The sequence below is a fragment of the Rhyacophila brunnea genome, unplaced genomic scaffold, assembly GCF_057557595.1.
Source record: "Rhyacophila brunnea isolate RB1 unplaced genomic scaffold, BYU_Rbru_1.0 scaffold_4, whole genome shotgun sequence".
NCBI lineage: Eukaryota > Metazoa > Arthropoda > Insecta > Trichoptera > Rhyacophilidae > Rhyacophila > Rhyacophila brunnea.
This window is the reverse complement of record NW_028233068.1, coordinates 53,203,870-53,214,887: the sequence shown is the minus strand read 5'-3', so window position 1 is coordinate 53,214,887 and position 11,018 is coordinate 53,203,870. Positions and strand designations below refer to the sequence as shown.

Sequence of the window (11,018 nt, the reverse complement as noted above, 5' to 3'; positions counted from 1 at the left end):
ACTCCAGACCCCTAGCAACCAATAATGGTGTCAATATAATTTTTCATACAAAACAGAATTAAGTGAACATGAATTCAATTCTACTTAAAGATGGCTAAAAGTATTAAAACATGCATTGGCATCATGTTCTGATATATTCTAAAAGTTTCAAATGTCTAGCTAGTCGGGAAGTTAGTTAAAATCGATTGCAAGATTTGTACAGGACAAAGATCCACCGGACAAATAAGAATACTAGCTAAGAAAAACGTTGTAAAAACAACCCTAATGCTTATACAAAATGCACAATTCGTTGTATTTTATGAGTCATGGCACTGGACTACATGCAGTTAATAACTGATAGGTAGGTATATATCTAGAAGTGAAATTATAATTTCAATTTTTAAGCATATTTTGTTGTTTTTTTTAAATTCAAATTACTGTTTTTCTGCGAATTTAGAATTATAGAATTAAGGTTTGATCCACGTGCAGATAACAGTTGACCATCGCTGATAACATCGTCATATTTGAGCTTCATGCATAAATTACACGGCCACGAAGTTTGCGATATATGTTCTCATAATTTTAACGTATATATATATATATATATACGCATAATGTAAACCTGTTTCATTCCGGTTGGTAGAGCTTTCAATTTAGTCATGCTAAGGATTACGTAAGGAAGATAAACCAAATTGCTACATAGTATACTTATAAGTAAAGTATACTTCCAGAGATACCGAAACACTAATCCAGCTGTTTTTGTGTAGCGACAGATAAAATACTGCGCCATTATCATTAATATTCATTCAACATATTATGGTTAGCTAATGGATTAGTCGAATGGCTAACAATCAATTCAAACGTCAATAATTAAAGACCAACAAAAAGTTGCAAGTACTTACGTCTCCGAGCGAAATATGTATCGTATTTTTTGTTTATTTTCTTTGGCGAATACAAATTGAAAATGCATACAGACGTTATGTTTCATGATGCTGTGTATCGTGCAATTAGCTTATTTGATGGCACCATAAAGGTTGATTTGTTTTTTATTAACTATATAATGTTTGTGGACGTATTAAATAGGCTAAATTTATAATTGTATAAATTATCATATTTCATTAATATTTACACATGCTGTCTTTTTATTGTTATTTGTAATTAAGATATTTTTATACATTTGTATTTATTATATATTATGGCGCATTGGCCAATAGCTGTAATGCCGTAATACTCTTTTTATAAATAAATAAATGAATAAACATTCTAAAATTATCATGATAAATCACAAAGAAACCGTTGAATCCTTTGAAAAGAATTCAAATTTATTTATTTATTGTACATGTTATGAATATGAAAAATTATAAATCCAAAGCGTTCATAATTATTGACATAATATAAGTTTTGCTTAAAAAAGCAATGTTGAAATGAAAATACTGGCATATATGAGTAAATAATAAAAACAAAAATATATGGAAGCACACAGAGTGAACTAGGTTGATGGGCATTATCTTAAAAACTTATAAAACTACGTCCACCAAAATTCACCTTCACGTAAATGTAATATATAAAATATCCGAAGCGATTTGATTAAATTGGCCCTCCCAATTGGCATTACTACTAGCAGGTTAGTTCTGCACCTTGGGAGAACAAATAACGAGTGCCCCCGATTTCTAAAATAATTATGAGAGGCACACAAGTCAATACTACCAATTAATAATGGCAGAGTTTCCATTTATCCCGCGTATAAGTCGGAAAAAAATATATAGCAAAAAAAAGATCCATTCTACACTTTAAACAGTATGTAAGCATACCTAAGAGAATGTCAGTCGGGTAATACAGCACATTTGAGTGCATAGCGACATTAGTCTTGGGTAACTGCTCCTGAGACATTCCCAGTCATAAAAAAAATGATGCTCACATCCAAATGTAGGGTCCCGTGATACGCCCGATTAAGACCGGCTGAAGTGCGGGGCGGTGCGGTTTGGTGGGGCCATTAACTTCAAAGTCGGATAATATCCATACAACCGAAATTGAAAGAGTCATCTACATAATTTTCATGCACAATGGATATTGTAAAATATCACAAAGGGAATTGTATCGAAAAAATACAGCTTTCTTTCAATGCCAAATTTTGAAATACATATTTCAAATAAATACAGTTAGCCACACTACTTACCAAACAATAATGCGTTCTGTGTCCGCCTGTTGTTGGAACCATCACTTATTCATTTATGTTGTATTTTATATTCATCAATATTGTGTACTTCTGTGATTGGTCATGTAGGTTGACCTTAATAAATAATTAGAAAAACAGTACATAGCAGTAGTAGCCTTTTTAATATTTTTTAGGGTAATATTCAGTTGAAAAAATACACATAAATAATTAAATAGTGTGTTGTGTATAACGCAAAATGTTATAATGGCTATATCGCCACTGCAGGGTGTGTACTAATAGAGTATCGACAATAATTATTACTAAATAAAAAAGTTCGGTAGACAATTGGACGGTATTGTGCAATAAATAACCAATCCACAAAAATCTACTTATGTGGGTCTATTCTATACTTATCGACCGCTAAAGTGATAAAGTGATAAATATTATCAAACTTAGGGTAGGTTTGTATCAAAATATTAGCACTTATTGTAACAATTACACGAAGCTGGTTTTTATTGTTGCAATAAGTGCTATATTTTAACAGCACCTATCTTGCTGCTGTTAAAATATCGCATTTATTGCAACAATAAAAACCAGCTTCGTGTAATTGTTACAATAAGTGCTAATATTTTGATACAAACCTACCCTAAGTTTGATACTATTTATTACTTTAGTGTTCGATAAGTATAGAATAGACCCACTGAGATGGAAAAATACGAAGCTTGCAATTTGAGATATTTTTTTTGATAATTTACAGTTTCAACTGTATTAATTAATAAATATGTATCTGAAAATATTTAAAACATTTTTTTTAAGTCAAAGATAAACTTACAATTGTAAAAAAATGTGAATTTGTTACATATTAATTATGTCAACAGTTACGTTATTATTACATTATATTTTATGGTCATATTTATCATTAAAATTTAGTTTATTAAGTTTTCACTTTTTTTTACCGTGTAGGTTTTTGACTAATTCATTGTTTTAATATTTATTTTAAAAAACATCGATTTTTATAAATATATAAATATGTATACCTAACTTGAAATCCTTTTTATTTATATTAAATCGAGCTTCAATATTGGGACCATTTTATGTGTTGATAAACAATGTGGTAGGTATTCATGAACAAATATTTTGGGAGTTCAAAAATATTGAAAGTAATTATTATTTATTTATATTGACTACTTAACTTTTGCTTTATCTGAGGAAATTAATGCATTTTTTTAACAAAAAAATACTGATTAGTTTGTTGTTGCAAAATTGAAACATAGATTGATTAATGTTGGTTGGTTCTTACAACGATAGATGGCAGTAACGTTCACTTACACGCGTGGCATTTCTTTCCGTGCTCAGCCGTAGTGATTTGGCGGGCGCGGCGCGGCGGCGTCTTGCGAAACTCAAACGTATAACCGTGTGTGAAATGTTCGTAGACATTGTCTTTTTTGGGGCATAATACACACGGTTATACGTTTGAGTTTCGCAAGACGCCGCCGCGCCGCGCCTGCCAAACCACTACGGCCGAGCACTAACAAATTTATTCTTATGGGAACCACATTATAGCACTAACTCATATTTTAACATATTGAGGGTTGGTTCCTTGTTGCATAATACCGTCCAATTTCCATTTGATACTATACTATTAAACAACGATACTTCTATTCCAATAAGCATAATATTTCGATACCATACAATACCAAGAATAAATTAATGTCGAAACGTTTTCCTCTTTCCATATGAAGTTCATACTTGCGACGAATTGGCCACAATTTATTAATAGTAGGTAGCAAAAAAAGAGGTATTGGGGCTAATGATCTTCATTACTCACGAATAACGTTTTTAGTACTGTGAAATTAGTTCAATTCAAATTTGTTTTATCTATTTAATACTATGTAGTTATACGTACATGCTATGAAGTAGGTAATAATTGTATCCTACACGCTAAACACAAGAGTGATTATTTTAAATAATAAACGCTCAATTGTCTCGATGTGACTATATTCTGTACTTACTATCATTCTAAATTAGTATTAATATACTTTAATAATTGTAGTAAAAAGTAGTAAAATACTTATGCGGAGCATTATGGGCATATAATTAGAATATATGTAAATTATGGGCCTCCGCAGAGAGGAAACTATCTTAATTGTTAACATACTTTATTACGAGGAATAGTTACTACTCATTCGCCCAACACATTGGGTGCTTGCACTGGATCAAACACACATTGAAAAAAAACAACATCCATTGTCTGTGCCCAACTGCGGGATCGAACCCACAACAAACGGCTTTCCGCTTTAGAGCTTTATTTACTAGGACACCATGGGTGTGATAAATTCCCCAACCTCCATTTTTACAATAGGTACATTATCTTTAGTAGGTATAAATTATTTATACATTGTTTCAACGATCTATTATTTATTTAAAATAATCTCTTCTAACCAGATTTATGAATGGATCAGTTTAACTTACAAAAGCTTCCAAAACATAAATACTTGTCAGAAAATCCATGAAAGAAATCTTTGATCGAGTAGAATTTGAGCCCACATAATATTATATTGAACGCTGATATAGATTGACTCAAGATTAATCTAACGACCTAATTTTGATATAACACTCCTCTGGCATGCGATAGATGTGGGTTCAAATTACATTATTACAAATTGATTCTTCTTTATGTATGTTTCTGAAGCTTTTCCAAGTTATGATTTTTATTGATTGGATTAAGTATAATAATTGTCAATTAATTAATACTGCACTGATATTATAAAAATACATCAGTTTCTAGGTATTCAAATTACGTAATTTTCTTCCAAAAATTGAAACCTAACCTCAAAAAAATTGCGCGGCCGTAATATCTTAACATAAATAAAAAAAAAACTTAACACCCAAACACACACTACGATGTAATAATTAATTATAATCTGTTTTTCTAAAATTTCATAATAAAATTAATACCTACTTCGAAATACGCCTGCGATATGCGATAAAGCAATCTTTTCTCGAAACTGGAATAATTAAATTTAAAGTTTTGGCTTTTCTTAAATATGAATGCAATCAGACTTATTGAAAACTCTCTTCAAATAAAATTTATGGAAATATTTACATGTTTAATTTTGTCTTATGTAGTTTGAAGGTTTTTAAGTTCTGGCCTCTTAAAAATAATTGAAACTTAGGAGATACCTACATGATTAAATTTTTAGTTATAAAAATGCATATAATATAAATCTGAAAATAAAGAAATAAACTGATATAATAAGTTAGATAGAAGTTAGAATAATAATAAAACAAACCATTATGTATTTCACAAAAAAATATATTTTATTGATCATGACCTATTTGCAACACATATAATATAGAAATAGGATTTTTAAAAAAATGTGAAAACTTGACTAAGACTAATCGTATTATGTACCTATGCAGTATTATGAAACAATTGAAAACAAACAACTTCCCAAATTAAAATCCATTTTAACAAACACGTGGGTTAAAAATAGTGCTATTATTTTATGAGAGCAGATTTGTCATTCTTAAAACATCGATTTGGAGATTTCGCTCTATCTATTCATGCACAACGCACTATAATTGATACGTTAATTTTTAGTATGTATTGTACATCCGATATTCCAAGTGATTTGAATTTATCTAATACTGTATTGAATGTATATTAAAAATTAACGTGCATTACTAATTAGGTAGGTAGGTACATACATATTATTGTCTCTAATGTTATATTTATTTTTCAGGGTTTAGGTCAACGACTTTAATTCTTAATAAAAAAATAGAACAAAGTTAATAATAATTAATAATATTAATTTATTTATAACTGTCTTTAGTAAAAATAAATACTTTTTAAATAAGTAAATAAAGAAACGGCCGACGATGGATCGCCATATTGAATCGATTTTTTAAAATAAGAAAATAAAGAAAAACCTTCAGTGTTGCCAGCATCATTGAAGAAAATTCTTTTTTTAATAATTTTATTAAACAATAACATCGGTTTCTGGTCGGGCGCGTAAAAAGAAGACTTCAAAATGATCGGGTCATTTTGGAATCTGTGCAGAGCCTGCCCTTCGATGCCAGTTGATAAGGTAAGAGTTTTCTACTTTATAATTATTTATATAACTGTAAATTATCTAGTTCATGTTTTTATGTCTGTATCTATATCTATGTGGTGGAACATAGATATTTAGTAATTCTATTATTGCAAGCCATTTATCCTTTTGGCTGATAGGAGTGACTCCAATACCATCAGAAATCCTCCGCCATATTTTATACTTCTTAGCAACGAGAGACAACAATACGTGGTTTCATTAATGTGATCTCTTCGTCAAATCACTACCAATCCGGGTCCTCATGACCAAATCTAAAAATAGTGTAAGTTTTACAAACATAATAAAATTGCATTTATATGACGATATCTTTGACGTAAATAAAAAAAAAATATTTATAATAGATATGTAATGTACTTATGGCAACTTTAATCTAGAAATTATAAGTTTCAAAGCTGAGAGTTGCTCATTGAGCTAATATCTAGGATTAAGATATTCTCTAAATAAATAAATAACATTCTAGGCGTAAATCACTAATAAATATATCTTAAATCTGTCATCGTCAATAAGAGATTTTTTCTTTGCTTATTGCATTTGATTTCAATTCTGAATTTATAAAAATAATACACAAGTAATCTTAAGCGTCAATGACATTGAGCTACTTGACGAGCTGCTTGTTGGCGAATTTACAATCTGCCTGTAAAGTCACCCAGTGTCATCATCGAACAAGCTAACAAGCAGATTGTAAACAATCTACCGAGAAAAATTGAAAGCCGGTTAACTTTACACGCTACACGCTAGGCCGTCTGCAGTAGCAAAATAGTCGCTAGCTTGTTGGCTTCTCAGCGAATGGAAAGTTTTGTGTGTCATCATCACAATCGCAGTAGCTGAATCGCCCGCTTTTAAATTCGCCAGCAAACAGCTTGTAAAGTAGCTCAATGTCATTGACGCATTATACCCCGTTTACACTTACATAGATTTACTCCTGGCAGTACGTATTATCGCGACCATAACAAGAAAATGTACGTGTAAACATGTATTATCCTGCAATTGCAAGATTGCATGCATGATTTAAAAAAGTTCGGAAGCTTCTGAATTTTCATGCGACAGTTGGGATTTTTTCGATCTGCGCCTGCGCAGTAGAACGATGATGGCGAACCTGCCAGCAAAAAACAAACTACACTGGCGTAGAGAGTCATTTTGAGGTTAACCGATTTTTACGATCTGTCAAATAGTGCCATGAAATGACAACATCTATTATCGCTTACTCTTGAAGAATGAGACTGGAGAGACAGTCAGCTGAGTCAGCACTTTTACATGTATGTAAACAGTTATTGTCACGATACAATACACACTATTGTTGCCGCTAAATACATGCACGTTTACAAGCGCTCTTATATCATATTTTGACAACACTGACGCAGTGAGCAAAAAATAAACTTAATATATGATGATCGCGTATTTATGATAGGAGATACATAAAAAATGAAGTTAATATAAGGTTAGTAAAAAGGATAGTTTCCACTTCTTTTGGTCTCCAAAACTACATTAATTTTTGTCAATTAGTTTAATACACCTGATACAAAGCCTCGATAATTTTAAAGAATGATCCAAAGTCGGAGGTCTTCATAATATTAAGGAAGTGTATCTTGTATTATATACACATCACTGTGGTCTACTGAATATGGGCCTAAAGTGGAGCCCAAAGATTGCCAAAAGGCTCTTAAAAAAGATTTAGGTATTAACTAGGTATGTATTTTAGATGATGAACATTGGAAACATAACGTGGCGGTTCTTGGTATGAGGAGGTCCAATCTGACAGGTTTAGAGGAGTCTTTGCTACGGCCATTGAAAGTTAAAAATACAAAAATATTTACAAGTATTTTTTATTCTATGATTGACATTTTACATTAAATATACGTATATTTCTAAATTGGTACTTACTTTCCTCACAGATACTTGATTATACCATGTTAAATCTGGCTATATTCAGGTAAGAAGAATAGTAACATTTTCATTTTTACCAAAATATCTGTAGGTCTACTGAAATTTTTGTGGACATGGTAACACTGTTTTTTTCTCATTTTTATCGATTCATGCTCGCTAATAAAATGTTGCCTGACTATTTGTACACAATCGGAAGTCACGCCTCAACAAAGAAATACATAATTTTTATTAATAACAATTGAACGTGACTCGGCACTAAATTTGTTACTTATAACACTATTATATAAATTTATTGGACGTGTATTTGATCACTGTTGTCTTCATTACTGTATTATTTTACCGTTATAACAAAATACAGATGAAAACGATTTTTTTTTTAAATATTACCTATTTACTTTTAAATATACTTAAAACTAAGCTGACGAAACCGTTTCTGGTCGCTATGCCATTAAGTATATATGTATTGTCTTTAATTTAATATCCTCAGTAGTTGAATACCCATGTTTAATTATTTTAGTCACACAAAAATGCGTACCATGTGCCCGAAAGAGACTGAAAAACTATAGTAGAGGGACAAACTTTATATCGCGACTCCAGAAATATTTTGATACGGTTGAATTCGTAAGTAGGTATAGCAAAATAATATTATCTATATTATTGGAAGTATTATTTGTAAAAATGGTGGCCTGTTTCAACCGTTTTTATTAGCTACTTACTGACATAGGTACTTTTTTTAATAAATTATTGCTTTTATCCATCGAATATTTCACAAGATATTGAACATACATAATTTTAAAATATCTCATGCATGTCCCCACTAGAAAAAAACCTTTTTTTAGAAAGAAAAAAAAATACGACACCCGAACCTGTAACCGCTGGATTCACGCAAGCGTGCTTTTCCAATTAAGCTACGGATACTTTTTACGCAAGTATTTACTAAATAATAACGGTATATTAAAAATAATGTTATTTTAGGCTAACGCGAATGCAGAACAATTTTATTTCAGTGCGGCTGTATCAAAATAAATATATCAGAGCACAAACGTGAAGTTTACTATAAATCAATCAATCAAAGCGATTTGACGTGCAGCTAATTTAATCATTAGCCTTAGTAACCATAATATCAGCTAAATTTTAGTATAGTATAAAAGTTCCACATGCATTTCGAAAATGGTTCATTAGGCTTCACACTTTAAAGTTTGTCTTGATATTCACAACCATAAAAGACTACACATAATAGAGATGCTCTTATTATTTTAAATAGGTAACCAATTTTTTTAAAGCTTCACTTCTCATAAATATTATCCTCCATCTTTATAAAAACACGTTTTTCTTCAATTAATTAATTTATTATAATTACTATTTGCGCAGGTTTGATGTAGGTACAAAGTAACACAGTTTTTCAATATTTATTCAACGTTTTATTGCTCATTTAGAATGACTTTATTGTTAGTTATAATTACAAAATTCCAACACAGAAAATGTATTACCTCCTAATTGCACGACTGAGTAGCTTTTTCTATTATGAAATCTAATTTTGCACCGTCGCTTTCTTCTCTTGCAAGTTTCAATTAAACTATCACTATTGCTGTCTCGCTGTCTAAATACCTGTCAATACAATTTATTTAACTTTTATTATTCAATTAAAAACTAAATACATTATTTTTACTCACCATTTTTGTATTATTTGCCAAATTAATTCGGATGATAAAATTAAATCTTATGTATTTAACAAATGGTTCATTATTTCTTATTTTATAATAAGTACCTGTCTATTTATTATTAACACGTTTTTATTAGCTCGTATTCTTGTTTGTCCAATACAATTTTTTTCTTGTTTGTCCAAATCTTTCAATAGATTTTTAACTAACTTCCCGACTAGATAGACATTTGAAACTTTTCGAATATATCAGAACACAATGACAACGCATTCTTTTAATACTTTTAGCCATCTTTAAGCATAATTGAATTTATTTTCAGTTAATTTTGTTTGGAAAATTATTTCGGAAAAAATTCGTAAAAAGTAAAACACTATTATTGGTTACTAAGAGGGTCCTAGCAACAAAATTATTAACATATACGTGCGTTACTATGGAAATCAATATGAAATGTCAAAATGACATTTCAGTATTCTATATTTATTCAGTATTTCTATCAAGTACAAAAAAAAGTAATTATTAATACATAGAATTCTCAAGTTTATATGATTCAACAGAAAGTTTAAAAACGTAGTATATAAAAAGTTCTTTTTATCTTGTTATTTTTTATTATACGTACACTAAATAGATAGAGAAACAATTCAGAATGTCAAAATTTTGAATTAATGATGCCATTCGATGTACGAGTATAAAAATGCCTTCTCAGCAAAAAAGAGTAAAAATTTTGTCTCTTATGATTTTGATTTGATTTTAATTTAATGTCTCATTAAATCCATTAACGCTTTCAGAGATTTATCATGACCTCAATTACATGTTTGAGGCGGACGAAACCGGTCCAAATTTATTAAATAAAAAGTGGAATAAATACTTAAAAATGCATTTTATTAAATTAATCAATGATACAATGCAGTTCCACCATGTATTGACAGTTAACATAATAAAAGAAACCTAGTAGAACTGTAAAATTTAATTGTACATTGAAAATTCAATTACGCTAAAATAAAAATAAAATAAAACCCCCAAAACTCAAGGTTTTAAAATCGAAATGAGGATTTGTGTAAACATTTTAAACGCCGTTATTTTGGGACAAGGTTTTTTGAGTTGCTTACTTTTTGATCATTGGTATCGGCATTATGTTATCACTTCACTGATGTAAATTTGTGGTGAAAAACATTACCTAAGTACTTCAATTAAAACTAAAAGTCAAAAATGTTGAAGAATTTTTTC

General features: G+C 30.0%; 1 protein-coding gene across 6 annotated transcripts in view; it reads left to right on the top strand.

Annotated features, from left to right (window-relative positions):
• The first annotated feature begins 5,970 nt into the window (after window positions 1-5,970).
• LOC147067517 (uncharacterized) overlaps window positions 5,971-11,018 on the top strand; it is a 124,953-nt gene continuing 119,905 nt past the window's right edge. For 4 of the 6 annotated variants that reach the window (XM_085954551.1, XM_085954554.1, XM_085954553.1 and 1 more), the window contains exon 1: window positions 6,066-6,225. In XM_085954551.1, coding sequence (XP_085810677.1) covers window positions 6,169-6,225 — 57 coding nt within the window. In that variant the 5' untranslated portion in view covers window positions 6,066-6,168. Of the gene's footprint in view, window positions 6,226-11,018 lie in introns of all 6 variants that reach the window. The other 2 variants (XM_085954547.1, XM_085954545.1) reach the window with 1 other exon arrangement.